The 27,413-nt window shown below is 33.8% G+C and overlaps 5 protein-coding genes across 17 annotated transcripts in view; 2 read left to right on the top strand and 3 right to left on the bottom strand.

Annotated features, from left to right (window-relative positions):
- The first annotated feature begins 235 nt into the window (after window positions 1–235).
- DCTN2-p50 (dynactin subunit 2) lies at window positions 236–3,071 on the top strand. Of its 3 annotated transcripts, none has more exons than XM_085485638.1 (10): window positions 236–448; window positions 554–625; window positions 700–839; window positions 903–1,014; window positions 1,095–1,249; window positions 1,321–1,558; window positions 1,621–1,797; window positions 1,926–2,028; window positions 2,099–2,305; window positions 2,910–3,071. In XM_085485638.1, exons 1-9 carry the CDS (start codon window positions 413–415, stop codon window positions 2,275–2,277), a joined length of 1,212 nt encoding a protein of 403 aa, XP_085341764.1. In that variant the 5' UTR covers window positions 236–412; the 3' UTR covers window positions 2,278–2,305; window positions 2,910–3,071. The 3 variants fall into 3 exon arrangements, with proteins under 3 accessions (XP_085341764.1, XP_085341765.1, XP_029158229.2); XM_085485639.1 differs by lacking the exon at window positions 2,910–3,071 and adding an exon at window positions 2,397–2,573; XM_029302396.2 differs by lacking the exon at window positions 2,910–3,071 and having other exon boundaries at window positions 2,099–2,309.
- RpL27 (ribosomal protein L27) lies at window positions 2,766–3,806 on the bottom strand. The gene is given in 5 exon segments (XM_085485640.1): window positions 2,766–2,854; window positions 2,936–3,072; window positions 3,193–3,203; window positions 3,206–3,424; window positions 3,782–3,806. Coding segments are annotated over 4 exon segments (402 nt in total). The 5' UTR covers window positions 3,411–3,424; window positions 3,782–3,806; the 3' UTR covers window positions 2,766–2,805.
- On the top strand, window positions 3,603–21,627 carry IA-2 (tyrosine phosphatase IA-2). 5 transcript variants are annotated; one of them, XM_085485635.1, is made up of 22 exons: window positions 3,603–4,116; window positions 4,527–4,608; window positions 4,728–4,983; window positions 5,711–5,923; window positions 6,388–6,566; window positions 7,911–8,012; window positions 12,558–12,611; window positions 12,837–12,897; window positions 13,227–13,358; window positions 13,758–13,839; window positions 14,058–14,155; window positions 14,534–15,186; window positions 15,267–15,425; window positions 15,635–15,675; window positions 15,755–15,919; window positions 16,013–16,139; window positions 16,253–16,320; window positions 16,419–16,799; window positions 16,870–17,109; window positions 18,152–18,516; window positions 18,703–18,756; window positions 18,832–21,627. In XM_085485635.1, exons 6-22 carry the CDS (start codon window positions 7,919–7,921, stop codon window positions 19,097–19,099), a joined length of 3,042 nt encoding a protein of 1,013 aa, XP_085341761.1. In that variant the 5' UTR covers window positions 3,603–4,116; window positions 4,527–4,608; window positions 4,728–4,983; window positions 5,711–5,923; window positions 6,388–6,566; window positions 7,911–7,918; the 3' UTR covers window positions 19,100–21,627. The 5 variants fall into 5 exon arrangements, with proteins under 5 accessions (XP_085341761.1, XP_085341762.1, XP_029158198.2 ...); XM_085485636.1 differs by lacking the exon at window positions 3,603–4,116 and having other exon boundaries at window positions 4,386–4,608; window positions 5,764–5,923; XM_029302365.2 differs by lacking the exon at window positions 3,603–4,116 and having other exon boundaries at window positions 4,386–4,608; window positions 16,888–17,109.
- On the bottom strand, window positions 19,526–25,233 carry LOC114930564 (uncharacterized). Of its 2 annotated transcripts, XM_029302378.2 has the most exons (7): window positions 24,886–25,232; window positions 24,399–24,450; window positions 23,158–24,309; window positions 22,956–23,052; window positions 22,729–22,828; window positions 22,599–22,661; window positions 19,526–19,923 (listed from the first exon to the last, which is right to left on the bottom strand). In XM_029302378.2, exons 1-6 carry the CDS (start codon window positions 24,989–24,991, stop codon window positions 22,600–22,602), a joined length of 1,569 nt encoding a protein of 522 aa, XP_029158211.2. In that variant the 5' UTR covers window positions 24,992–25,232; the 3' UTR covers window positions 19,526–19,923; window position 22,599. The 2 variants fall into 2 exon arrangements, with proteins under 2 accessions (XP_029158211.2, XP_029158219.2); XM_029302386.2 differs by lacking the exon at window positions 22,956–23,052 and having other exon boundaries at window positions 24,886–25,233.
- Window positions 25,234–25,629: 396 nt separating this feature from the next.
- Window positions 25,630–27,413, bottom strand: part of Cdk12 (Cyclin-dependent kinase 12) — a 13,818-nt gene continuing 12,034 nt past the window's right edge. For all 6 annotated transcript variants that reach the window (XM_029302252.2, XM_029302263.2, XM_029302257.2 and 3 more), the window contains exons 10-11: window positions 27,154–27,274; window positions 25,630–26,823 (exon numbers count right to left, since the gene is read on the bottom strand). In XM_029302252.2, coding sequence (XP_029158085.1) covers window positions 26,528–26,823; window positions 27,154–27,274 — 417 coding nt within the window. In that variant the 3' untranslated portion in view covers window positions 25,630–26,527. The remainder of the gene's footprint in view (window positions 26,824–27,153; window positions 27,275–27,413) is intronic.

The raw sequence follows: 27,413 nt of genomic DNA, 5'->3' as shown, positions 1-27,413 counted from the left end.
TTCTATAGCAAATATATCAAATAAAAAAATTATTTATCGATGATTTATCGCTGCTTTCTAATCTTTATGAACATTTGAATTTCCTTTTCAAAATACAAGTACACTCTTTATATATCTCTCTATTTAAACAACTCTAGGGAATTTCTCCAATAAAAATCTACTTGTTGAAATATAGTAACTTTTCTAGTTGCTCTAGTTACCGGAGATGGCGTCGTTGTTTTTATCTCTCTTTGGAATTGATAATCTATGTTTTTAGATTGTTCCAAGATTGTTGTTCTACATCGGTGATCGGTGTTGATTTCAATTATCGGTGTCAAAGATACTTATTTACGATACTTTATTAATTACAGTTTTGATATTTGACGATTTTGCAATAGTTTGGAGCAATTTACGGGATAATCGCACAATAAAAATGGCAGATCCTAAATACGCCGATTTACCTGGAATTGTAAGTGCTTTTCATATTTTCTCTTTTGTCTGCTTATATTTTACTGTCAATTATATGTCACTGATGTGAGAGTGAATACAATTTATACAATTTGTACATTTTTAGGCATACGACCAGCTTGATGTCTACGAGACGAGCGATTTGCCAGAATCGGAGCAAATGCGAATGTACTGTGAGGTAAGTTACATATATCTGCATATTACATATATTTTAATATTCAGTCTATTAATTGATAATTGATTTTTATTCAGGACGAACCTGATAGTTCTTGTGTGGAGCAGTTACACATCAGTGCTAAAGAAGCATTCAATAAATTTAAGGGCAAACAAATTGTTGGAAAACCTGTTGATTTTTCAGATCGTTTGTCTAACAAGCCACGGACAGGTTATAAGTAAGTACTGATGAAATTAATGAAATTTTATATACAGAACGATATATAAGAGAACATTTTTAGATTTGGAGATTGGGAACTTGTCAGTGAAGGTGAGAAGGAAACTCCACTTCAAAAATACCAGCGACTACAGTGTGAAGTTAAGGAATTGTTTGAAGAAATAAATGAATTGAAGGTATATTGTTGTCAATATAAGATGCTAAAATTGTTTTATTGAATAATATAGACACACATGTATATTGATAATATGTGCAGGAGAAATCTAAGGACGAAGTAGAAATCAAGTCTGCAAGTGAGATTATTTCTCAAGCACAGCAGATAGAAAAACAATTAATCTCTCTAAAATTAGAAGACTGTCTAGGACCTGATGTTGTTGCCAGTTTATCTGATCCACAAGGCACAATGCTTAAGTATGGCATTTAAAGATTATAATTTATTATATATAGACATCTTTTTATAACAAATTATATTAATACTTCAGGCAATTGATATCACAGATAGAATTATTTAAACAAACCAACATGCCTTCACCTAAGTCGTCATCAGAGGATAAGAAGGCAGAATCAGGTGAACATGGTATTCTTAAATATCAAATGATGTATTTCCCAGAAAAAGCAAGAATGCAGGAAGCTGCTAGAATTGCACAACTCGAACAAAGACTTTGCTGCCTAGAAAATCTTGTAGGGACAAGTAACGATAAACTTTCTAAATTTTCACAGGTAGGATCACTTTTTAAGTATAAATGCTTCAAGTAGATTTATAAATTCATTCTTTTTCACAGAATCTTAAATGTGATGGCATAATGGAAGCTGTACAACAACTAGAAGCAAGGACTTCATTGTTAGATGTTAATCAATTGGATACCATTGAAACAAGATTAGGCACTTTAATGTACCGAATGGACAGCATTGCACAGAAAAAAGCGACAGCAGAACAAGATTCAGAGCAAGAGCAAAAGGTGATATATCATACAAATTAATACTAATATTATAATTAATGATTATTAATTCTAATAATAGTATTAATCATTTATATTATATTTTACATATATATAACATTAATATCTTGTGTGAATCCTTTTCATAGATCTCAGAGATGTATGAAATTATGAAAAAAACAGATGCTATAGCGCAAATATTGCCACAAACGGTAGAAAGGTTATTGACATTGAGTGATATTCATCAACAAGGTAAAATTATTAACAAACGTATAAATATGTGTACAAAGATTATATTCTAAAAGAATGTATTGAATTTTAGCTGCTACCTTCAGCAAATCTTTAATAAGATTAGAAGAGCTACAAGCAGAAATCTCATCTGGATTGGATAGTAACAAGTCTTTATTGAAAGGGGTGCAGGAAAGTTTTGCTTCTAATATGGAGGTTATAAAGAGTAATATAGCATTGCTCGATGAACGTATTAAAAAACTTAAAAAGTGATCAAAATAGATTAAATCTAGTTACGAAAGTAAGTATTGCTGTACAACTATATTGATATTATTTTCTAAGATTATTTTATTCGGAGCTTTATATACTCCCTATTATGTTATTTATTTTAGAAATTCTATTTCCTCTTTATACACGACTGTTTTGTTCTTACACATTTTGCAAGTGTATTATTCAATTTCTAAAATATAATTGCTAAAATAATGAGCCTACTAAAATTGTTCAGTATAATGCACAAGTTAAAAATATATAATAACTTCATATGTAAAGCATGCAAACTAAAATAAAGTAAAACTTCAGTAAAAAAAAAAAGTTAAGTTTTATTGAACACTTTTTTAAATGAGGTAACTGTAGATTATTAGCTATTAAATAATACAAGTATTAAAATAATTAAATTAAAAGCAAAAAAATAAATAATTAAAGATATAAAGGTTGATATATTTTTTACATAGGATTATGTATGTGATGGAAAAAATGTTCACTTTTTTTATATCTGTATATCAGACTTTTATTTAAAAACAATTAGAATCTTAACTTCTGGAAGAACCACTTGTTCTTACCATTTTTATACCTGGAAAGAAAAAATAAATTTAGATAATAGCACATTACAAATATAAATTTTGCAGTAATGACAAAATATTGAATTACATACCTCTCCTCAAATTTGACACGTGTCTGGAAACGGACCTTCTTGCGTTTCATTGGGTCTTTAAGATCTTTAGGAGCTACTTTATCCAATTGTAAATCTACTGTGTATCTCGTTGGCATTAAATGGTTGTAATTTAGAATCTATAAATATAAAAAGTTGTATTAAGATATAAGTCTTACATATATAAAAAAATTCTGAGACATTAAAAAGTTCGATGTTTTAAAATATAAAATCTATAAAGGAAAAAAAAACAAATTTACCTTAACAAAAGCTTGATTTTAGAGCGTTTATGCAACTTTCCCTTTCCCATTCTTTTGTGGACCTTGCGTGGGTACCGGTCAATGCCTGCAACCATAGCATGTCCATACTGTTTTTCTGCAGTTCCATCATCATAGTTGCGCATAACGATGGCTTTTCTCCCTGCGTACCGGCCACTGAGGACCAGCACGACTTTCCCAGTCTTCATAATCTTCACCATGTTGGTGATGTGTACTGTAAAGGAAACAGACCATGTAAATAATCGCAGCAAAAGGATTTCAAACATAAACTACGCACATGCCCTAATAACTTTCTCTGTACAATTTCATAAGTTTAGCACAGTATTATTTTTTTCTTTTTAAAGAAAATGCTATCAAAATATCTTTGTTAATAATGTAAACATTCCAGGCTTGAACACAACATAATTACTCGTACTTCTACATCGAAAATCTGAAATTGTAAGAGAAAAAAAAGAAACGAAAAGCGTTGCATTATCTTAGTATAACGAAAAATAACAATAATCGCAAAAGATTGACCAAAACCGAACAGTCGGTTTTATTGACAAATGTGACGTTCATGGTTAGAGTTAACCTCTCGCAATTTGGTTCACCGACAGAAGTCTTGAAAAACTCGAGGACTCGAATATCAATGTACGAGCGAAGATCGCAGACCGTGTTAATTATAAATGCGATGCGAATACAGAAAGAAAACCTATCTAATTTACGATGTCTAAGGATTTAATTCTCGATGTGACGAGTAACACACACCTCACAATTTCTCGTACCGGATAAAAGGAAGTTAACCCCACTTTCGCGCGGGATTATCACGAATTTAGAGCGATAGATGTCGCCCTGTTCACATCCGGTAATCTCGGCGCGCAGAAAAGAAGTGAGAGAACAATTATTTGCTCCGGAGACTTGAGAGAGGTAACATATATCTTTAATTTAATTATATGTTCTTTATTTTGTTTTTTAATTCTGTTACTGGTAACAGATATATCTTACATCTTTTAAGCATATTTCGATTATTGATGATTATTCATTGTCTGCAGCAAAATTTCTATACATTATATTTTTTACTGTATGTTTTTTGTCTTCTCTCTCTCTCTCTCTCATTTTTCTAAAAATTGACCGTACGCTAATGCCCTCTCGGTAAATATTGCGCGACACAGAGTATCATATTCTATCTTTGTTTGCTGGTATATTGAAAGAAGATAGATATACGCTATGTCGTTTGGTATCATTACTAGAAAGCATCCTATATTAAGTGAATTTTCATGGGTATACGTGTATATATATATACATAATAATAATAATGCAAAATCTGTGTGATACAGGAGGAATTCATTTGTTGTCCTTGGACAGATACGGACGTGTTTCGACAGGTTTTCACGCGTGAACTGATGTTTGGATTATGCAGTAAGTGTTGAACCGACAACCTTTATATATTAATCCGAAGCTACTAAAGAAACATTGATTACTATATCAGTCCATCATTATGTTATAACAAGTTATGATATTGCTATAAATATTTGAAGGAAACAAAGGAAAGCATTATGGCCGATTGGTTGGGGTTGAGCCAAACCAAATGTCGATTAAAGGAAGAAAAAAAGGAAAAATGGTGAAGGCATTATTTATACTAAATTGTCGTCAATTCAATATAACTACACGACAAAATGACAATTCTGTGCACAACCTATCTGAATAATGTGTGTAATTATCGATTTATGGACAAAACCTATACAAGATAGAGGTCTTTTTTGTCATATTCACATCAAGCATATTTTTTATGTTGTAAGTACAATCTCTATCTCTCTCTTCCTTCTGTCGAGTAGACGAGATATTAGTGAACAGTGGACAAAAATACATTATGGGTTATGGGATTGTGGGGTAGTGTTGTAGTCATGGTATTATTGCTATATATTTCTCTCTCTTTCTATCTTTCCATCTCTCATTTTTGTCCACTAGCATCTCGTCCACTTGTTAATTATATAAATGCAAGGTATCTTTCTACAATTTTATTCTTTAATATTTTGAATCCTTTTTCAAGGTTTATTATATATATGTATATAATATTTTATATTTATTTTTTTTATTATTTATAATAATTATATTTTTTAATATTAATTTATAATATTATTATTTATAATATTTTATATTTATGTATAAATATATATATATATATATATATATATATAATATATATATATATATATATATATATATATATAAAATCATATATGTATAAATTAAATGTCAATTGTGTGCAATTTGGATCTTTTATGATCTTATTTTAACATTCAGTAAGAATTTATAAAAATTGAAAAAAGCAAAAAAAAAATATATATATAAAACTAAATTAAAAACAAAGCTTATACATATATATTTTAAAAGTGTAAAAAAATAAAATTTAATACGCCAGATATGTCTTTGCCTGGAGAAATGATTTTTGCAATCATTCATTTTTTTTACTCTTTATTATTACCGTTTCTCCGATTAATGACTGCTATCTTTCTTTCAGTTTTTGTTAGAGAATCAGCATAAATCTTTCTTTTTCTATTTTCTTGGAGAAAGCGTGGGAGAGAACATCACGCCTATCCTCGGTTCACCCGCAACAAGTGTTCCCTAATCGATATCACCCTGCGAGAAGACAGAATCTTTCAACGAGGTGTACAGTTCCAGGAATTCAATCCATCTTGTTGCCAGCGGTCGTATATTATATTGTCTCATCATGGTATTATATAATTTTTTATTCTCTTTCTTTTTAATGCTATTATTATATATATATTAAAAAAAAGAAACTAGATGAATAAAACGAAACTATGCAGGCAACCGCGCCAGCTGTTCTCTTTCCGACAATTATAATCGCCTCATTAAAAAAAAAAGAGATATTCTATTCAGATAAAAATCTTTTCTTAGTCTTCCGTCAATTTTATCAAGCGACGATTTACTTTCTCACTGGATGTTCCTCTTTATTGTCGTCGACGACAGAGTATGTATGCGCGCCCTTTCTCCTTCTCTTTCACAATTTCTCCCCTCTATCTTTCTCTTTCATCCCTATTCTGCGTCTTCGTGCAATGGTGGTCCGCTGCCGGCGCAATCGATTTCAAGATCCGACGACGCACGGCCTGCGCGCCGTCGCCAAAGGCCGCCTGTTGTACCTCTTCCACCACCTTCTCATCGGTTTTGCCTTTTCAGTCAGTGCCATCGCTGCGGCGGAACCGGCGGCCGTCCACGGGGACATGGTCCAGGAGGTCCTCGCAGCCAGCACCGCCGAGTGGTGATCGTCAGCTCTCTCTCGCGAAGCGGAACGACGGTGTTTCTCGCGGTAATGTGCCGCAGGGTGTGAAGAGGGTGCCGCGTTACGTCACGCCCAGGTGAGGACGGATCGACGTTTATATACACCGCAGAATTCCACTCTGCATGATTTCTCTCTCGCATTTAATTTCTTTTTAACGTGAAACAATCTGGAAATGTGTGTGAATTTATACGTCCAAAAGTTATCTAAAAAAAGGCATTTACTGTAATTTATTTTCGGAAACAATATAGATTTGCGTGTGCTAAAAGATTACTTTGTACCAGATTTTTGTTTTTAACGCTAAATTAAGAATTGTGCAGTTAAAGGGGCTGTGTCAGGATATACCTAGTAGTAGCTCTCCTTTGCCGGCATTATAATCGCACGCGCTACCATATTTACATTGCGCATTCCTTGTCAATATGTTAGGAGCGACTGGATACATTGTGGATATTATTTATTATGCGAACAAAAGCGCGAAAATCGAGCTCCGGGAATTTAATACGAATCGTAAAAATCGTCGTCGTGCTTCCGATAATATCCGAGAATAATCTTAGGAGCTGGAAAGTTAAAACCGGATGGTGTGACGGCGCGCAAGTTTCCCAAAGGGATGCTAATTTGTCTTCGGAGGAGGGTGAACGCGACTACAACCTGATGCTTCGACTACGAGATATATAAATGTAAAAGTGATCGCGGAAAAAGGATACTTTTTCGAAAGTAAATGGTAGAGCGGAAGTCATCCGGAAGCGAAAATCGAAGGACAGGATCTTCTCTTGAAAAAATAGTAGTGAGGGTGAAAAGTGTTTTTCTTATGCCTTTAATACAATGCTGCATATTTGGGGAGCTTGTATTAAAATGTCAAACGGATTAACAAATTCTTTTTTATTTAGCAGAAAGCTATTTAGATTCGTATCGTTTTTGTTAACGAGTTGCTGAAAGCAGCGTGGATTATACCATGTTGGCTTTTGTTAGATTCGCATTCGATCGAGTACGGGCGATGCACTCCAGGGCGATGCACCTGGAAAAGTACTTACACTAGCTTTCTAGAAACTGTGTTGCACAAGTCCGAATGTACTTTTATATCGAATAAACAGTTGGCGAACTAGAGATCTTACCGCGGGAAATAGAAATACATCCCTTTATAAGATTTGAGAAAATGTTTTATACAATATTTATACAATATTTTATTCAATGAAACTTTTTAATCGTCAAAAACTGTAACAAAATATACTATTGAAATTCGCAAAACAAAAATAATCCACAATGCTTCGGCGTTACTTATTCGCTAGAAAACCGGTTGCACGTTAGTTTTATTCTTTTGCGAGATAATTTTATCACACTTTATACGAGTGAGATAAAATTATCCAACTGTAGAAAGAGCATGAAAGAGCGAACGGAGTGACGTAAAGTGGATTCACAATTGCAGGAACATCTATGGGCCGTAAACGGTGGTGGCGAGGAGGTCTGGTGGAGCTGCTGGTGCTCTGTGTCCTCCACCACGTCGTCGTTCTCACTGACGGCAATGTCGGTGAGTATTAAATATTATTATTCCAAAGAGCAAGAGGATAATGGCGCCTTCGTCCCTAGACAATACCTTTAACTCTCGATGTGGATACTTCGTAATCTGAATAAAGTCATACGACAATTATCATCCATGCAAAAATATATATTTTTCGAGAAAAGAGATTATTAATATTATGAAAATTCACGTTCTTTGAAAATTTTGAATAGTTTTTATCTATTTTTCAATCTTAAATGAATGTAAAGCGATCAGATAATTAAATATTCAGTTCTGTATTGAGTCCTCTGGAATGTCTGTCGAAGAATATGTGACTGCGTTTCTCGTTTGAATTAATGAAAGGATGAACTTTGAGTCTCCTTATATGTAGATATATAGAAAGAGGAATATACGATAAATGAGATTTTTAAAGAGATGAGAGATATAATGTGCAGTTTCATAATGAAGTGATGTATTCAACACGTTTATTCGCACTGTAGGTATAAGCTATCGTTAAATTGCGCTTCGCGCAATCAAGCAGAAGCCCTTTGTGCGTGAGCGCTAAACACGAAGATATGACAAAGGATTGGAGATATACTAGTTAGATATAGTGACACAGAACGCTGAGAGAGAATGGTATGGACCAAGTCCACAGCAAACTTAGTTAATAGAATAATTCTATCGCTGCTTTTAAATTATAAAGTAACAATTTAGTAGAGAGCGAGAAATTGAATAAAGGAAGAACTTGCAAGACTCGCTTGGATAAATTTTCTTTTAATTTACTTTCTAAAGTAAAACTCTAAAAATCTCTCTATAAAGTCTTCAAGTCTTCCCATATAAATCTTGAAATCCTTCTAAAATAACATCCGAAGTATATATTTCTCGCAACTCAAGTTAATAACATTTTCTTTCGGTGCTTTTCTGTAAAAATAAATCTTTTATCTTCTCAATCGATATTTTTCTCGGCGATACGAATGCTCACCTCCAAGTGTTAACATTGATCGCGCGAATAATGGTTGACGCCCCATCAGGTTGTCGCGTGATACTATACTTCTTTAAGTGCTGTTTGGTCACGCATTTGTGTGAAAGTGCACTTATCGATTAATAATACGTTGGAAGAAGGAGCGGGCAAACCACTTTTTATTAGCCCCAAAGGCTATTGTTTACGTTTCACCAGAAGAGGACTATAAGGCGCGACGATCATTCAATTCACGGGTAAAAGTTACACAACAACGCGTAATAATAGAGAAGAGGAATTTAATTAATTAGCGCTAAAGAACGCAATGTAGACAGAAAGGGGCTGAAAAATTCATCTTGTATATTAAAACTTTGGTCGACTAACTTTAATTATTTGTATACATCTATATTTCTTTGTTGGAAATACGATAGCCATAACTACGGAGAAAGAGAGTTAGCGTTAATTGATGTTGGGATACGACTTCAAAGTTCCGCGAACAAGTTTTCCAGCTCGCTATAGCGACTTCCGGTTGACGTCAACGCGAAGAGCTTTAATGTTATCGTTTATACTTTTATGAGAAACCGGGATTAGGGTCGTCGATCCTTATCGATCATTCCTGTTATCGTACTTGTATCATCATGATGCTCTTCATCGCGCGATGTGTAGCTCTTATACAAGTTTACTTGCGTCTTTCATAACTTCCCTCTACGAGACAACGTAAAAGCTTGTCTAAAGGATTACCGTAAGAAATTTGATATCGTAAAACACGCGCTTCTCCTACAATAGGTATCTATCACTTATAGCAACTAAGGAAGATAAGTCGCGCTCTCTCATGACTATACATCACTTAGTTCTCTCGACTATATCATTTGTATTCTCGCTCTTCACATCAACTGCTTTGTTTTCATATTGAAGTATCGATCATTTTGGAGCATTTATTATAAGCACTGTTGAGAGGAATGTTTGATACAAGAGAAACCATAAAATCCGTATTTAAAGAAAAAGATTCATAAATCAAAATATTAATATAATAAGTCATGATGATAAGATAATAAATTTTGTAGAAAGAAGGAGAAAGAGAAATATTTAAGATTACATCTAATTCTCCGACTTGATAACATTAAGTAAAACATTTACACGTAAAATACAATTCTCTTTCCTGCTTTCTGAATTTTTCAAATGATTATTTCTCTTTTCAACATCACTCATTTCCTGCAACAATGACATAACTCAAAAATAAAAAAATTTTGAGTTATTAGTACAGGAAGAAAGGTTGCTACGTGTATACTATTATGTAATCATATTTCCTGAAAAATTATAATTTTTGAGTTATATGTCATTTTTTGTTGCAGTAAATGAGCGACATGTTTCTAATAACAGTTTTCAATTAAAGGAACTACAAATAACAACGAGAAAATATTGGATGAAATCTGCAAAGAATTTTAAGATAAATCTGTGCTGACATTCTTCGGATTCGGTTATATTTCGGCGTCTAAAGATCAAGAGGACCTCTCTCTCCCTTTCTCTTTATACATACGCACATACACATAGCAGAAGAAGTGTTCGATTTTCGCCCACGACAGCAACTCGACAGTTATCGAGCGTTCATCCCACGCAGCCACCGCCTTCGCGAGCTTCGAGATCTCTCTATCGCGCGCGCGTAACGCGTCTTTCTCTTTCTCTCTTGTGCTCTTGCAGATATATGACGCGATTCTTTGCTCTATCTCGTACCATCTACCCCTCTCGTTTCGTCTAGCCCTTGCGATCTCACGCAACCCTTTCGTCGAGGGTATACACATTCACGTGTATCTCGGTACATTGTTTCTACATTTCAATTTTCTTCTATTTTTGTAGGTGTGTGATGTATGTATGCATCCCGATTCACCTGTTCGACCGAGCCACCTCCACACATTCGACCCTGGGCAAATATATTTTCTCTACGTATAACAGAGTGACTCGGTTTCATTCATCTAGAATGGAAGATGGATGTTATATTTGAAATACACAATAATGCGAAGAGATGATCCTCGTTGATTAAAGATTATATGTGTATCATGCGAGCTGTAGCTTAGCTATAATGCTTCGATTATAGTTAATCCTATTTATGATTTTCTCGAGAAGCACAAAGACATCGTTGATCTTCCCACAACACGTATATATGCAAATATACAGGATATATTACATTATGAAATTTATATAAATTATATAAATATATCTCTCGATCTCTTCCATCGAATTCTTTCTCAAGTGATCGCATAAACATTATTGTTTGGATTTGTTTCTGCAATTCGTCACAAACATTTAAACAGCTTTTATTCAACTTTGACACTATTTCTCGACAAGTGTTTATCCTATACCCTATCGCATGTTTGCGTGTTTCATTTCATTCTGCTTTTTAGTGTTAGATTTCCCTAGCTTTCTCTCTCGCATATATATTATGTTCAAGAGAGATTTATTTTTTCCCCTGTTAATGGAAAACTAAAATAAATATCAATAAATACGAGAGATATATACATATATAATGGAAAATTAAAATAAATATAGATACATTTGCGTAACATTTCTCTTTCTTTTTTTACTATATTATTTCATTAATTACTTCAACGCAGCTATAACTCATAATTTCCTATACATGCTGAAAACTCAGTTATAACATATCAAAAGGATGAGTGCGTTCACTCATATAGTCTGTGATGTTCATTAAACCGTGCTCTATATATTTTCTCTCTCTGAGCTGCGTGTGTATTATACAATATAAGCACGTGCGTGCCCTATTAATCACACACGATCACCCACAACCGTCCCTTCCTTTCCCTTTAATCTTTTATGCGTCGGATATCATCAGTCGTGAGAATATAATTTCGATATAGAATTGCGCGACATGATAAAGAACGGCTCTACACGTAGATAGAAAATTTATTTTCACAAAGAATATGAAACAATCTCTGAATAATCGTGAAGTTTCGGAGAACAATAGGGATGACGGGTTGAATGGTGAATTAAAATCATTAAGCAGTACAAAGGACTGATTAAAAATCACAAAGAAAGGCAGAAGCTAAGGTCAAATGAGAAAGAGAGGCTTTTCTTTCTTTTTTTAAATGGTTATTAAATGTCGAAGTTTATACATAAATTTTTAATAAAAATCTATTAAATAAGGCACAGATCAACTGTTTTACGCGACAGAACGATATACTACTATTATTAGAAGGTTCTTTCTAAATTTATTCACGCTATTAAACGCAACGCCAAGTTATTTCGGGCGGATTACAATCAAACTTTCTCTATTATAGACATTTCCAGCGTAACGCTATTTTCATTCCATAATAATGTGTTTCGTGAGTTATGTGATATGACGTGAGGGCGATCTAGTCGATTCCTATCGCGAATGCCCTTAGATAGGACTAGAACCGGTTACACACCTGTGTCGAAATATTCACGCAATTTTATGGCGTATGACGCAGATGCTTGGAATTATGCCTACGAGAGAACATTAATTGTTTTAATTTAATTGTTATTGTAGTTTAGAGAGCTTTCGATCTCTTTCTAACTTCTTTTTCTTTATTATTATACAGATAATTTCTCTCGACTCTCACCATAATCGTTCTATGTGTTTTCAGGATGCCTATTCAGTGAGAACATATGTGATCCCGAGGCGGAAAAATGCTTTGACGGTAATAACTATACGATTTTAATTAATAAATTAACATAACATTTTGTCTCAATCCTGACTTCTCTTTTATTTTACGATTATATGACGTCAATCGATCAAGTTAAATTTTGCACGATTAAAAATTTATTATTAACAAATCACAATTATTATTAATAGAGAATTCAATATTTTTATTTTATATTCATTTTATATTCGAATTATTCTCATATTAATATCATTTTTTCAGATTTTGCGTTCGGCAAATGTATACCTCGGTATACGAATTTAGAAAACGACGATTCATATCGGTAAGTATCTGTAGTTGCAATAAAAATTATGATAGAATTGAAATATACTTTTATAACATTTATTAATTATTCATATCAACATTCAATAATCTTTCATAGTTTTCCTCTCTTTCTCTCTTGCAAACGTTAATCCGATATACACGAGTGCAATATGTGTGAATTAAATTCTCATTCCGATCGATTAATTTTATCACCAGGTCGTCAAACGGTCTCATTACGTCTTTTATCGGCTTTATTACCGTACACCCACGTTAATCTGTATTTTACGCCGGATCGACGCTTATAAAATTGATGCATTTTATATAAAATACGTGCTTTATTTTTCACAGATACAATCTCGATGCCGGTGAATTGGAGTTATTAAGACTGCAACTAGAGAGACTGGAATCCGATGAGTACAAGTGGCAGCATCCCTTTACACAATGTACTATGCAAACCTCGTTATATAATCTCCGACGTGGGTACGTCATTCTTTGTTGGAGCTAGTAGTTGTAATAAACGATTGCATCGATAAATTTTAATTTGACGGTGGCTTACGTGCAAATTAACACAGTTCTTCGTGATTTTAATTTCAACATGCAAATTTTTTATATGTTATTCCCTTTTCTTTTATGCAAGATTACTTAATTACTATTTTTTATAATATTGTCTTTTAAAATATATAGTGAATATATATTAACTCATCATGCTAATTTTGAATAAAATTAAATATTCCAAGTAGAAGTTGTAATAAAAAAATTATATAGATACAATAACAGCATTTCATTTTCGAGTTTGGCAAAATTTATGAGAAACAGTTTGTAAATCATATCAACGAATTATCGTGGTTTAATAAAATTTAATCTGACGAAACTTTTCAGGCGAGACGATCTCCGCGATATCCGCCTCTGCGAATATCTGAAGAAATCAGATCTCGATGAACAAAATGAACTTATTGACAAGGTCAGCATAAATCACAATTCAGTTACGAGTAGTTTTTCTTTGTATCGATATCATGAACGTATGAAAACGTATACGAAAAATATGCCTGATCAGAGTCTCCTAGCAACGCCATCGACGTTCTGATCGCGATTATCTCTCCCTCCAAAAAATATCAACTGCTCACAATATAATATTCGAGCCGATATAATAATCAGCCGCCATCGATTTTCTTTTTCTAGGTAATTCCGGTCGCCATACTAAGAATATCCCCGGACAATGAGACTCCCGAGAGTAATTTGGCCGATATTCTATATCGCTCCGCGGATATCGAGAATAAGTATGTTTCATCTTGAAGAAAAGCCAATAATGACAGTAGCAGATTCTAACGTTTTATATAATTTTATCATAAGAAGGCGTTACATAATTTAATTAATTTCTCAACTAAATTTATTTAGATTTCTGCTCTTATAGAAAGCGCATTCTATTCAATTATTATTTTTTAAATTTTATATTCTATTGTATTTCTGAAAATATATACAATTCCAAAAAATAAAATAAAAAATGAATCGTTATCGCTGAATGTGTATATTTATACGTATATTATAATTAAAATAAAATGAAATAAGAAATAGTGAATTTATTAAATAACAAATCGAATAAAAAGACTGATATATATATTCGAGTTTTTTCTAATCTTATCGGATTTTTTATTCAGGTCACCGACTTTCTATGGCGAACAAGAATTACTGCCGTACAATTGGCAATCCGTTGGACCTGCTTACAGAACTGAATATAGAACTGATAAGAACGAGCAGGGTTTGGTTAATGACGCGGAATACAACGAGTATGAAAAATACTCGCCGAATGACGTAAGCGAACGATTGTATCCGCGCAGGATGCGTCGTTATAGCTTTATTGACGGATACAAAAATGATGATATCGAGCCACTTGAGGATGTAGGAGAGATATCGCCCGAAGATGTCAATGATAACGACGACAAAAACCTTTACGACACGCAACTTTTGCCCGTCGACGAATATGAAATTTTGTCAAATGAGAAATCGCCGGATTATACATTGCTGGAACCTTTTTCCGACGACGAGAGGAACGAGAGGGAGTACGAGAGAGCGTTTTCAAAGAAATATAAGCACCGAAAGAAACCACCGCAATTTGAATTTCTTGACTCCGACGTATCGACGAAGGATAACGAAAAGAGGACGGTCGTCGGACGCGAGGGTGTTGACTACGAGGACGATGGAGCCGATGAAAATAATTCGGCAGAGATCGAGAGAGCCGATGATCCGAAAATAGACGGCATGTACACCGAGGGAGGAATCGTATCTTTGAAACATAAAGCTGACGCGAGTGGTGGGTTTATCGTGCTTTATTAGATTGCCTGGATATTTTAAGTTTTTATTTAACTGAAATATATATATTCGACTTCACAGGGACTACGTACGACGAGATGTACAACGACAACGATCTGGACGCGCTTCTATGGAGACGAGAATTGGCTGGCTTCAAGCGCAGAGAACGTTTGGATGTTAAGAAACCAGGACCGTTATTCTCAACGAATAATTACGCATTTAAAACCCAATCTCCGCCTAGTAAGTGAACTTAATATTTCTACATGTAAATCTTAATTGTCGTCTTACGATGTTTTTTATCATTTTTAAGATTTTTATTAAATATCTTAAAAATAAAATTATTGCTAAGATGAAGCAATTATTTCCACACAGCTATTGAATTATTTAAATGCTTATTTAAATACTTTCTAGATAGCAGAAAATATTAAAATTATGCAATGTTTTTATAGTTTCTCTTGACAATGATTATTCCGTGGCGGACAATCAGGATGTAAGTGTAATCGAACTCGAAACCTCATAAGCCTTTATTAGATTTTTATTATAGACATTACATCGGCATTGTATTTTAGAATAATGAAGTTTACGCACCGTTAACAAAAAAAGAACTACGTGGTACATACAAAGCGAACGAGGATCCTTCACGAACTTATAAAAACGTTGATTTGGATTATGTTTATATCATGTTTGAACAAACATTGCACACGTGGCCCGAAGGAGAACACGTGGTTGAAAAGGTAAAATAGAATTGCACTAATTTAATATAGAAAATTAAAAAAAATATAATCAACGCGTTAAACTAAACGCGAACCTTATGTGAATTTCTCCAGATCGAAGACCTCTTAGGATTGCCTCCTAAGACTTTGAGAGACATACGAGTAGGCCGCGCAGAAGTAACATTCAAGGTCATTCCAAACGAGAAAAATTATAATGCTACTGACATCGTCAACAATATCGGTATAATTTATATATTTATTTTATATCTCATTACGGAAATATAATACAATAGAATACGACGTAAAAGTAAGTTCACTTTTCTTTGCGTCCCATAATAAGATGTTGTATTTTAGATAGCATACGTGGCGAATTACAAGATGCACTAGGAGTCAGAGTCATTCGAGCGGGTATAGGCGACAAGGTATATCCGTAATAAAAATTTCCTTTCAAAAAATAGATCAACCTGAAAATTTTGCATGTACGCGAGATATCGTCAACATCACATAAATCTTTCCGTAGGCTAAATTACCAGCCACCTTGGAAATTGCCAGGAGAAATGAGATGAATTCTAGCTTGTTCAGTGCGTTAGTGGCTGCCGGTGTCGCAGCCGCAATCGCGGCCGCGGTGGTTACACTGATAATCGCACGTCGTCACGCCAAGTGTCGAGCAAAACTCGCCGGACTGACCACCCCGGACCCGGAGGCGTCCAAGGACTATCAAGATTTGTGCAGGGTGAGGATGCAGGCGAAGCAACCGAGCGAGAAGGTGGAATCGCCGCGTATCACGAGCTTGTCGCGCGAAAGCGATTGTAACTTGCCTTCCAATCGCTCCAGCACGTCCTCCTGGAGCGAAGAGCCCACCTTCTCCAACATGGACATAGCCACTGGTCACATGGTTCTCGTAAGTATAAAGATTAATTGAAAATGACAAGAAAAGGCGAGAAAGAAACAGAGGATAGATGTATGTATAGAAACTTGAAATCTTGCAGAGTTATATGGAGGATCATTTGAAGAACAAGGATCGTCTGGATCAGGAATGGGCGGCGTTGCGTGCCTACGAAGCCGACCCGTCGTCCACGGAGATTGCGGAGAGCGAAGCGAACTTCCAACAGAATCGTTCCGGCGCGGCACTTCCCTACGATCATTCTCGGGTAGTTCTGAACGATCTTGCGAATGCCAATAATTCCGACTACATAAACGCTTCCACAATCGTAAGTAACTTTTACAACATCACTTTCTTATAGTTTGACCATTTCTTCATTGTATTCTCCTGAAGCCCTTGCTGAAATCTTTCCTTTTCTCTTCCGGAAATAGATGTATCATAATTATGTTTCAAACAATTCGCAGAACTCGGGAAAATGATAAGAATAAATATTGTCGCTCTTTTTTTAATATAATTCTATCAAAGAAACAGTGTACAGCAATTAATGTCATACAAAAGGAAAATCAAATGCATAATATTTTACAAACCAGGACTCAGGAGGATATCATACTATTTCAGTACGCGAGAAGTTTAATATATTTGTAAAAAAAGAGAGTATTATTATTTCAATATGTGAAAGTTGCGAGATAACTTGTGCAAAAATAAAATAAGCATTTTCGTTTTCACGCGATAACACATTGCTGAAATACGTACGACATTCGATTTTCCGGCCGCCTCATCACAATATATGTAGAAGTCGGTAAGTCACAGTCGAGATGGGTATGTCAAGTTGATCATTTATTGCAAAATCGCAGTACACGACACAATTTGTCAAACTAATATTGCTTGCAGTAGATTTATTTTTTTTAGTGCATCACGTAATCATAACGCAGCGAACAAAATCTAGCATGTTTCTTGTGATGAGCAAGCCTTATATATTTTTTCAATTGCACAGTTGGCGATGTATGGCCGTATTATTGTTCCTCGTGTTGTATAAATGGAAAACCCGAACAAAAAAAGAAATTGAAAGCGATGATAAAACGGGAGCTTAATTGAAACCGTATCATTCGACATGCACGGTTCTTCTGCTGTGAAAACATACGAAGTGTTGCACAAGTGACCCTGTTCTTCTGAGTATGACATCGAGTACGAAATGGTCGAAATCAATTTAGATTGATCGAATTTTTCGTTTTCTCGACACACAAAAATCCACATATCAAAAGAAAGAAACAAAACAAAACGATTTTTTTCGATTAATCTAATATTGTTTACTAAGTGTTAGGTAATATTTTCGCCAAAGTCGTGATATCATGATTGTCTTTCTTTTGCAGACGGATCACGATCCCCGAAATCCGGCTTACATAGCCACGCAAGGGCCGCTACCGCAGACCACGGCTGATTTCTGGCAATTGGTTTGGGAACAAGGCAGCGTGGTGATTGTGATGCTGACGCGACTCACCGAAGAGGGCCGCGCCATGTGTCACCGTTACTGGCCCGAGGAAGGATCGGAGCTCTATCACATCTACGAGGTGCATCTGGTGTCGGAGCATTTCTGGTGCGACGATTACTTGGTGCGCTCCTTCTATCTAAAGAATCTGCGCACCTGCGAAACCCGCACCGTTACGCAATTCCACTTCCTGTCTTGGCCGGAGAACAGCGTACCGTATTCCACGAAGGCTCTACTCGAGTTCCGCAGGTCAGCATCGATCTCATTGTCCTTCATTAATATTATTATTCGAAAAATTGTATCTTCTTATCGTGCAATTTATTATATAAATTATTTATTATAAATATTTATAATATTGAGACTCTAAGAAAACATTTGCAAGGATTTTCTTACCTTTTAAAATTATTAAAATTATTTTCGGTTTTCTTGTTGCAGGAAAGTTAATAAATCATATCGTGGAAGATCATGTCCGATAGTCGTGCATTGCAGGTGAGTGTATAATTTATATTTTTCAAAATTAATTGAGTAGCAATGATCTGTGTATTCTTACGTGTGATCCTACAGCGATGGAGCTGGACGAACCGGAACTTACTGCTTGATTGACATGGTCCTAAATCGGATGATAAAGGGAGCGAAGGAGATCGATATCGCCGCCACTCTCGAACATATTAGGGATCAGAGACCCGATATGGTTGCTACGAAACAACAATTCGAATTTGTTCTGATGGCAGTGGCGGAGGAGGTGCATGCGATCCTCAAGGCTTTGCCGGCACCACCCGAGAAACCTGCCGCGGCGAGCGGTTCCTCGCCACCCGTGAAATCGGAACAGTGAAGCTAAACGCTCGCAATGTGCGAATTCAACCCTAAACAGTATCAAGAAATCTGAATGATTTCTATTTTATTTCAATGAACTTAGAGAGCAAGAACTTTGTCATTTCTTTGCATTTTTTCTTATAAATTCAAAAGGTTATATTTTTTAAAATATTTATTGGAGCTGATACTTTTATAATTTAAGAGGGATATCGATGTACGATAAATTCAGAATGATATTGAACAATTATATCTATTATTTGTACTATTCGGGGTTAAAATCGCAGTTGAGACGCGAGTAAGAGATAAGAGGTATATCTATTCCATTTATTTCAATGTGTCACGGGTAAGCTAAGTACTTTTACTAGCTGTTTACTACGATGTACCCTACCGAGGAGTATATAAAGAGCGAATTAAGTTTTTTTTTCTTTTTTTTTTTCAGTTAAAATTTTCTACACGCTCGGTACTTCCCGATTAATGCACCTTCGCGTGTCATTAGTTTTAGAGTGCACCAAAAACGTGAGCTTCTTCTTTCGTATTCCGACTATTGTATTTCTCCGAAGCGCGAGAAAAGAATGATAGTCAAACTTTTAGATCGTGACAAATATATATGAACGTAATAACCAAAGTTTGCAGTATTAAGTTAAACAATCTATAAAGAGGAGAGGAAAAAGTAAGAACGAGAGACTTGAAGAAACGTATATATACATACATATGTTGAGATAATCTCAAGTGTGGTGTATTATTTTTGTCTTATCGCTACTCTATAAGGTGATACCGTTTTATTATCATCGCGTACATCCCTTTCTGCTCATTCAGACGCGGCCTATTTCAAGGATCAAGTACCTGCAAAAGAGAACAGATGACAGATGCAAATATAGACACGAGACACGGTTTGCTACATACAAATATATCAACGACTAAGCTCTATTACTGTGCGATCGATCGGTGATACAACGGAACATTTTATACTAGTAGAGTCTATCTAGTCACTTCGTTTAGCGTTAAACGCGGCCGTTTGAGATCGCGGAACTTTATTCATTTGATACAAGAATTGCACACGGTATTAATAATTGTGAATTCAACGATCAGATTGGCTGTGTTTAACATTAAATATGCGACATAAATATTCTGATTCGGGAATTTCATTGTCTGTCGAAAAAATGTATTATCTTTCGAAAGATAGGAAATGAGTCTTCTAAGGAATATCTCTATAAAATCAAGAAATTGTATCGAATTTTAATAGTTTAAATGTACCATACCGGCTCAGTCTAGTCATGCTTAATTAATTTTACTTATTTGCAAAACACACATTTGCACAACAATCTATTCTTGCGTGTACATAATATTTAAATACGTGTGTACACCTCAATTGAATTGCATTAATGTGCCCTTCGACTAACGTGCTTTAAAATAGCTTTAAAACTTTGGATGAATCTTTCAACACTCGGAGAAAGAATCGGTAAATAATAATCAACGGAAACCAATCAGCTAAGTCAATTGCATAATACCAAAATATATATACATATGTGAGCACAAATCTATTTTAATGCAACAGATCGAAACACAATTTTGTTCTCGTTTTTATAAAAGAAAAACTAATATATTCTGTATATTTATTTTTTATAGAGATTTTTTGACTTACTAGTCAAAGTATCAAATATATATCGAGCTTTTGTTACGTCATAGAATTATCAGGAACGTGTTTAAAGAACACGTGGATGATCGATCGGACAGCCACAAATTGTTACACGAATTCGCGTAAGAAGCGCATTTAACATAATTGTGCAATTAAAACAACATTTTACTTTTCGAAAGTTATTATAAGAAAATTGGCTTGGTGTTTTAAAATATCGTATGTGCGCGATCGTTTCGATGGAGAATTATATATAGCTTGATGAACGATGTTAAATGGTGCAGATTATATACGTAAATATATAATAAATCCATGCTTGGAGTATCCAGGCGTATTGTATCAGGGTTCAGTTCTGTGTTTGGCGATTGGAAACTCGTATTATATTGCGAAACTTTTATTCTATATATTCTAATTCGATCGTTAATTTTTTTCCCGCAAATATATTCTATGTACATATCTATTTAATAACGCATCTATTTATTAACTCGCCGAAAAATATTAATTTTTAAAAGAGAGAACAGTATCTTAATTTTAAATATATCTTTAAACGACATCGTGAGAAATTGATATCGAGTAAAATCAGAACTGATATCAATTAAATTTTCGCAAGCCTATGTAATCAATTGCACGTGATAGCGTTGTGAATATTATTTGCGAGAGAATTTCGAAAGAGGCAAGAGAACACTGATGTACCTTGAAACTGTGTCAAACTTCGCTTGATCACTGCAACTAAGTTTGATTAGCCTTCTTTAGCACCGACTCACAAAACAGATTCTATATTTTTATGTAAAGGGGATGAATCTATATATTAAAAAAATGAAATTATATAGTTATATATATAAATCTATACTATGTTACCCCCAAAATATAATACTATATACATGTTGTAAAATAATAAATCGATCTATGTTCAAGCCATGGCCGCATTTACAATTCCCCTCATTGAAATCTCTTAACGTATTTATTATATTTAATTGCAAATGTTTTATATTTAGTTGTCTAAAGTTTTACTGAAAAACAAAGTATAATAAAATGCATGTATGTGTGTATATATTCATATGTATCAATTATATATATATACAATTATTAATAATTATGTATTCATTAATATTATTATAATTAATTTATAACAATTAGGCGTAATGTGAAATGTAATCAAACTCCTTTATTTTGGAAACGACTAAATTCTCTTATATTCTGAACATTTTCTTTAATCTCCATTTTTCCAATGGCATATGTACAGAATGTATGTATATGTTGCTCGCAATCAATTAAAAAAAAAACCAGAAAATTGAAAAGACAGAGGAGACACCAACCATAACTTTATATCTATATGTATAACGCGCAATTTTACAATATGGTACAATGGTAAATGTGTAATAAGACAATAGGCGAAAAAATAATATAAAATAGAATTCTAAGAGTACAATTATTCAACTGTGTTTTCTCAAAGAAAGTATGGCAATGTGTAATAAGACAACAGGCGAAAAAATAATATAAAATAGAAATCTAAGAGTACAATTATTCAACTGTGTTTTCTCAAAGAAAATATGGCACATACAGAGAGGAAAAAGTTACAGTTTTAAATTATAATTTTAAAGCCTCAATATCTATTATTACACTTGGTTACCGTTTTAATTAGAAAGAAATAATGAATCTATTTCTAGATCTCATCATGATTCTAATTTATTTTCAAGATAGAAGTGTATCTCTTTCATGAACTATGTATAGAAATGTTACAAGGAGATTAAATGGCACAGCATCTATTCTTATTCATTATCTAATTGATTGTGAGTAATGATATACATGTACATTGCCTTGTGATCAATATCCAACGCATATTGTATAGAAATCTGCATGTGATTCGACAAAAATTCGAGCATACCTCACGTATTATTTTGCCGATATGTGCTTGACAACGTCTCAGGAAATTCTGGATCCCAAAATCCTTTAAAAAATATCACATTTTATGCAATGTATCACAGAAGCGATGAAAAACACATTCAATGTCTTACCTTCTGGTGTATTTGGTCTCTCGTACTTATGCCGGTGCCGCGAACATTGATTCTTTCTTTTCTGCAATTCATCCTTTGACAGTGGCAGATTTTTGTAATACTAAAAATTACATAATCAGAAATTAATACTTTTTTTAATGAAGAAAATTATATTCTTTTTTCAGCAATATAATATAAATATCTTTGCTTTTTATGTATATATTTTATATAATTAATGTTAAAATTACTTTTTCACATTCCCAGCAATCCCAACCATTAAGTTTTGCTCTGTCAGCTTTGCATCGCATATTAAGCTGTTCTGAAACTTCCTTTTTCTTTGACAGTCTGCAAATAATATTTTTATTTAAATATATATATAAATATAGAAGAGAGAAACTTACTTTATATAAAATATATCATAAATATCATATAACAATAAATAATATTTACATGTTTTTAATCGGTAATCCTTTTTTTATAGGTGGCTTGTTCTCTGTATCATCTAAATTGAAATGATCCATGTCATTTTTATTTAAAACTAGCTGGGTAGACAGAAAGAAGCTATCAACTTCATAGGTAAAATTATTTTTCTTTTCTGCACTATTTTGTACAATATTTACTGTCAGTTGATCTTCCTTTTTAATTGGAGCATTGCTACACATTTTCACTGGTGAAAAACTATTTACATTAACTTTATTTCTCGGTGTATTAATTACAGTATTAGTCATGTTTTCAACCAACGGTTTATCATCTTCCACTTCTATAGAAACATGTTTTGGCGAAGGACATAATGCAAAATCCACAGTATCTATTGTTATCTCTGGAAGATTAGAAACAGGCTCATAGCATTTATATTTATTCTGAGGATCTTTTGTTTGCCTTGCAAGAGTTTTTCTCTTAAGTCTTAAACGGTGCGTAGTCTTATTAAATGTAATATTTTTCTGCGTAGGGCTGATCTCTATTACATCCTCAAAAGTTTCATTGGTATTTGCGACATTACTTTCTGTAGTAACAGATGCCTTTGCTACAGAAATATCTTCTAGAGATTCTTGTTCTACTTTTGACACTACACTGGCTGGCTTAGGTACACTTAGAGATGTCATCTTTTTGGTACACTTGATTGGTTGAAATACAAGCCGAGATTGCTTCAATCTTCTTCCATCTGATAGAAATGTCGTCTCCACATGATGTGATGTACTAAGCTCTAACTTCTGATTACATTCTAAGGGAATTTTTTCAGAATTACTATGTGTCTTCATGTCTGCTGCTAAATTCTTACAAATCGACAAATCTGCTGTAGGCAATTGTGCGAATTTCTTTACAGAAATACCGCCGATCCTTTGACGCTTCCCGGAGAATACTGGACTTTTTGATGGGCTTTTATCGTCAGTGTCTTTGCATGGAGATTCTTTCAGATGTGCAAGAGAGTCGGGTCCAATGTTAGATTTAAAATTAACAGAAGCTATGTTTAATGTATCTAATTCCAACAATGAAACACTTTCTTCTTGGGCGATACTGCTATTATTCAACTGTCTTTGAGGTGTTAGATCGTCTTCTGTTTTTGTGCAGGGTTCATCAACCATCATTCGGAAGGAAGAACGTCTACGAAATATTCATAAACGTTACATAATTATCTGTGAATTCTGTTGTAAATATATTTTTTAATTATATAAATCAAATTTAAAACTTACACATTGCATTGTTCATATTTCTCTTGCAACTTTAAGTAATTTTCCCACAAATCTGTAAAAAAATTTAAGTCATTTATATATCAATTCTATATAATCTGCTATACAAAATAAATATTTAAATTTTTGCGCGCTTAGTTCTTATAGTAACTTTTGTTAGAAAGCGCGAATAATATTTGCTAATAACTAATTATTTTGCAGTTTAAATTTCGCGCTATTTTTATATTTAGTTCTTTAATTATTTACAGAGAGCGCAAATATCTGTACAAAAGTTTTCCAAAGCGTTGAAATGATTTATAACTCAAAAGATTACAAATTCAACAACTTGAAAAATGCATGAATTCATAAAAAAATGCTGCAGAAATTATACATATATGATTGTTATTTTTAAAAATATTTAGCATTTTTCTCTCATAATTCTCATAATTAAGAGAAAAAAGCAATAAATAATTGGAGCATTAAATATTATATTATATTTATTTATACTCACTTTGATATTGCTCGAATGCTTCTTGCAAAATTCCGATATAGTTGTCTATTGCTTTTTTGGCAATTTTATCGTGTATGAGACAGTTGAATTGTAGAAACGTTGACATTATTGGAGCACACTTATCGTTTCGAAGCAACAAGTATCTCTCCTAGTTTTTCAGGGAATGTCTCTATCCTGAGAGATATATAAATCTTTTCAACAAATTATAAACCAAATAAAATATACACTTTTTTATACAATTTCACTAATTAGATGTACAATCTTCAACATTTATTTACATGTCATCACACATGCATTTCGACACAATCCGCCATAACAGTTTGTCATGCAGTATGAAACGAAAAAAAACTCAGGGCCGTCTGCCCCAAAAAGTCCCAAGAGTCATGTGAGAAATTTTAAAGGCTGAATATTTTTAAATTGTATGGGAAATAAAAAAATGTATTTAACAATAACTCATAAAAATGTTTATACTCCAATATCAATATAATTAAAAAAAATTTAATTACTTAAACTAAATTGTAATTATATTATTAATTTTTTGAAATGTGAAATTTAAAAATATAATTATTAATTATATTATTAAATATAATTATGTTATAAATTATAAATATAATAAGAATATAAAATATAAATAATATAAAATATAATAATGATATAATATATTATTAAAATTCACATAAAAAAACATATATATATATCTTACGTACTGTGTAATATTGCATACATGTTTTAACAATGTTTGAAGACATTTTTCTATCGATATCTTTATTGTATATCCTTAGCACATAAGTATGTACATTGTACACCGTAAATACGTTTATAATAAATAAGCGCTAGCGTCTTATATAAAAAATCTTAAGCAATAAATAAATATTCACATTTTTTTCTTAGCGTTACCACCACATTGTTACTCAAATCAACCAGCTTTCTTGCTAGCGTGTCTCGCTCAACTTTTCTCGAAAATAAAATTCTCTCTTATTCGTGTGATTACAATAGAAACAGAATGCAAAATCTTATAGAGATCTCGCGTCGAGTATTGCGAACGAAAGTCTTTTTTTTCTTTATCGGAGAATGAGACAAAGCGTCGGGAAAGATCGAACTCCATTTGAGAAATTCAGGTTTCTACACTCGCAGTATATGTATATTTATATATATATCTAAATGTAATGTATGTATATTTATATACACATGTGTATCACAGATCTTTCATAATATGATGCGGGAAAGAAATGTCAGAGAACAACGTCGTTCAGCACCATGGCTGATTGAATGATGACTTTGAAAAACAACCGTATCGTTAGTAATTCAAGGTGTGCACTATAATGATTATAATACCACTGTCATTTGGGGAGAGAACTCGTACATCCTAATTAAATATCTAGTCGCGTATCGTAATTTATACACAATTATACACTGAGTGTGCACTTATAATTAACGGAGTGATGATAACGAAGGCTATAAACAGATCGATGATATGGATGATACCATCTTTCTCTCCTGTTTTTCCTATCGCTAGTATAATTTAAAAAATAGCGATATATTTATATAAATTTCTCCTTCTTTCTCATCCCTTCCGTGCGATTTTGCGCGCACATATCCATACGCAGGCCCTTGGTACCGCATGATGACTTTGCACAAATCATTACGAGCTGAACGCGGATTGCTGCGAGGAAGTCGAGGGCAAAAAAATATTCTGTGCCAGGTTTGCAGGCTGCATCGGCGGTTTACCTGGCGGTAATCGGCCGATCCCAGGGGCGGCGGAGCTGACGGGATTGGTGTAGATGTTATCCAGACCGTAATACGAAATAAGCGCCGAAAGAGCGTTCCGGACACCAGCGGTGGCCAGCTGCGACCACCTCCCGTGGGAGCTCACGGCGTCGTCGCCGGCGTACACAGCATGCGCATCGAAGTTACCCGGTCCGTGCGGCATGTTCGTATCTGCAAGAAAATGCGAGATTTGCAATAATAAAGGTAATAAGAGGTATAGGACTATCATAGAGATGTGCGAATCAAGATTTTCTAATTCGAATCGAATCGAATCGACAAAAATATCGCCGAATCGAATCGAATCACCCATATTTCGAATTCGAATCGAATCAACGCGTATAGAACGGGTTTTAAATTTTAATTTTAAGTCTTCTTATGCGGTTCTTTGATTCGAATTCGAATTGCAGTGATTCGACGTTATCGAATCTTTCGATTTCGAACTACGTCGATTCAAATTCGAATAATTCGCACATCTCTAGACTATCACTACGTATCACGTACCTAATAGAGGCGGGTTCAGTATGGGAAGATGAGGATCCAGTTGTCCACCAGGTCTGGCGTTCGCAGCGAGACGAAGTTCCGCGCGTAGATCCCCCAACAATTGCACCACTTTGGGATCACACTGTAAATATATATACATGTATAACATATTATATAACAGATATTTAAAATTGTTAAACATATTATATGGTATTATCAAGAGAAATATATTTTATATCAATGAAAAATTTTTATTCATAATAAAGGGATGGGATATTAAA

The sequence above is a fragment of the Nylanderia fulva genome, unplaced genomic scaffold (assembly GCF_048542155.1).
Source record: "Nylanderia fulva isolate GAGA-0341 unplaced genomic scaffold, ASM4854215v1 Scaffold38, whole genome shotgun sequence".
Lineage (NCBI taxonomy): Eukaryota > Metazoa > Arthropoda > Insecta > Hymenoptera > Formicidae > Nylanderia > Nylanderia fulva.
The sequence above is the reverse complement of the archived record's forward strand: the minus strand, read 5'-3'. Positions and strand labels throughout refer to the sequence as shown.

What these genes read in the sequence shown, in the direction of transcription:
- DCTN2-p50 (XM_085485638.1), top strand. Translation starts at nt 413, where the DNA reads ATGGCAGATCCTAAATACGCCGATTTACCTGGAATT. An exon ending in CCACAAGGCACAATGCTTAA is followed by an intron (nt 1,250 to 1,320) that starts GTATGGCATTTA and finishes TTAATACTTCAG; the next exon opens with GCAATTGATATCACAGATAG. An exon ending in ATTCAGAGCAAGAGCAAAAG is followed by an intron (nt 1,798 to 1,925) that starts GTGATATATCAT and finishes TCCTTTTCATAG; the next exon opens with ATCTCAGAGATGTATGAAAT.
- IA-2 (XM_085485635.1), top strand. Translation starts at nt 7,919, where the DNA reads ATGGGCCGTAAACGGTGGTGGCGAGGAGGTCTGGTGGAGCTGCTGGTG. An exon ending in GAAAACGACGATTCATATCG is followed by an intron (nt 12,898 to 13,226) that starts GTAAGTATCTGT and finishes TATTTTTCACAG; the next exon opens with ATACAATCTCGATGCCGGTG. An exon ending in GAGCGGGTATAGGCGACAAG is followed by an intron (nt 16,321 to 16,418) that starts GTATATCCGTAA and finishes ATCTTTCCGTAG; the next exon opens with GCTAAATTACCAGCCACCTT.
- LOC114930564 (XM_029302378.2), bottom strand. Translation starts at nt 24,991, where the DNA reads ATGTCAACGTTTCTACAATTCAACTGTCTCATACACGATAAAATTGCC. An exon ending in AGCATTCGAGCAATATCAAA is followed by an intron (nt 24,451 to 24,885) that starts GTGAGTATAAAT and finishes ATTTTTTTACAG; the next exon opens with ATTTGTGGGAAAATTACTTA. An exon ending in ATTGCTGGGAATGTGAAAAA is followed by an intron (nt 22,829 to 22,955) that starts GTAATTTTAACA and finishes TGTAATTTTTAG; the next exon opens with TATTACAAAAATCTGCCACT.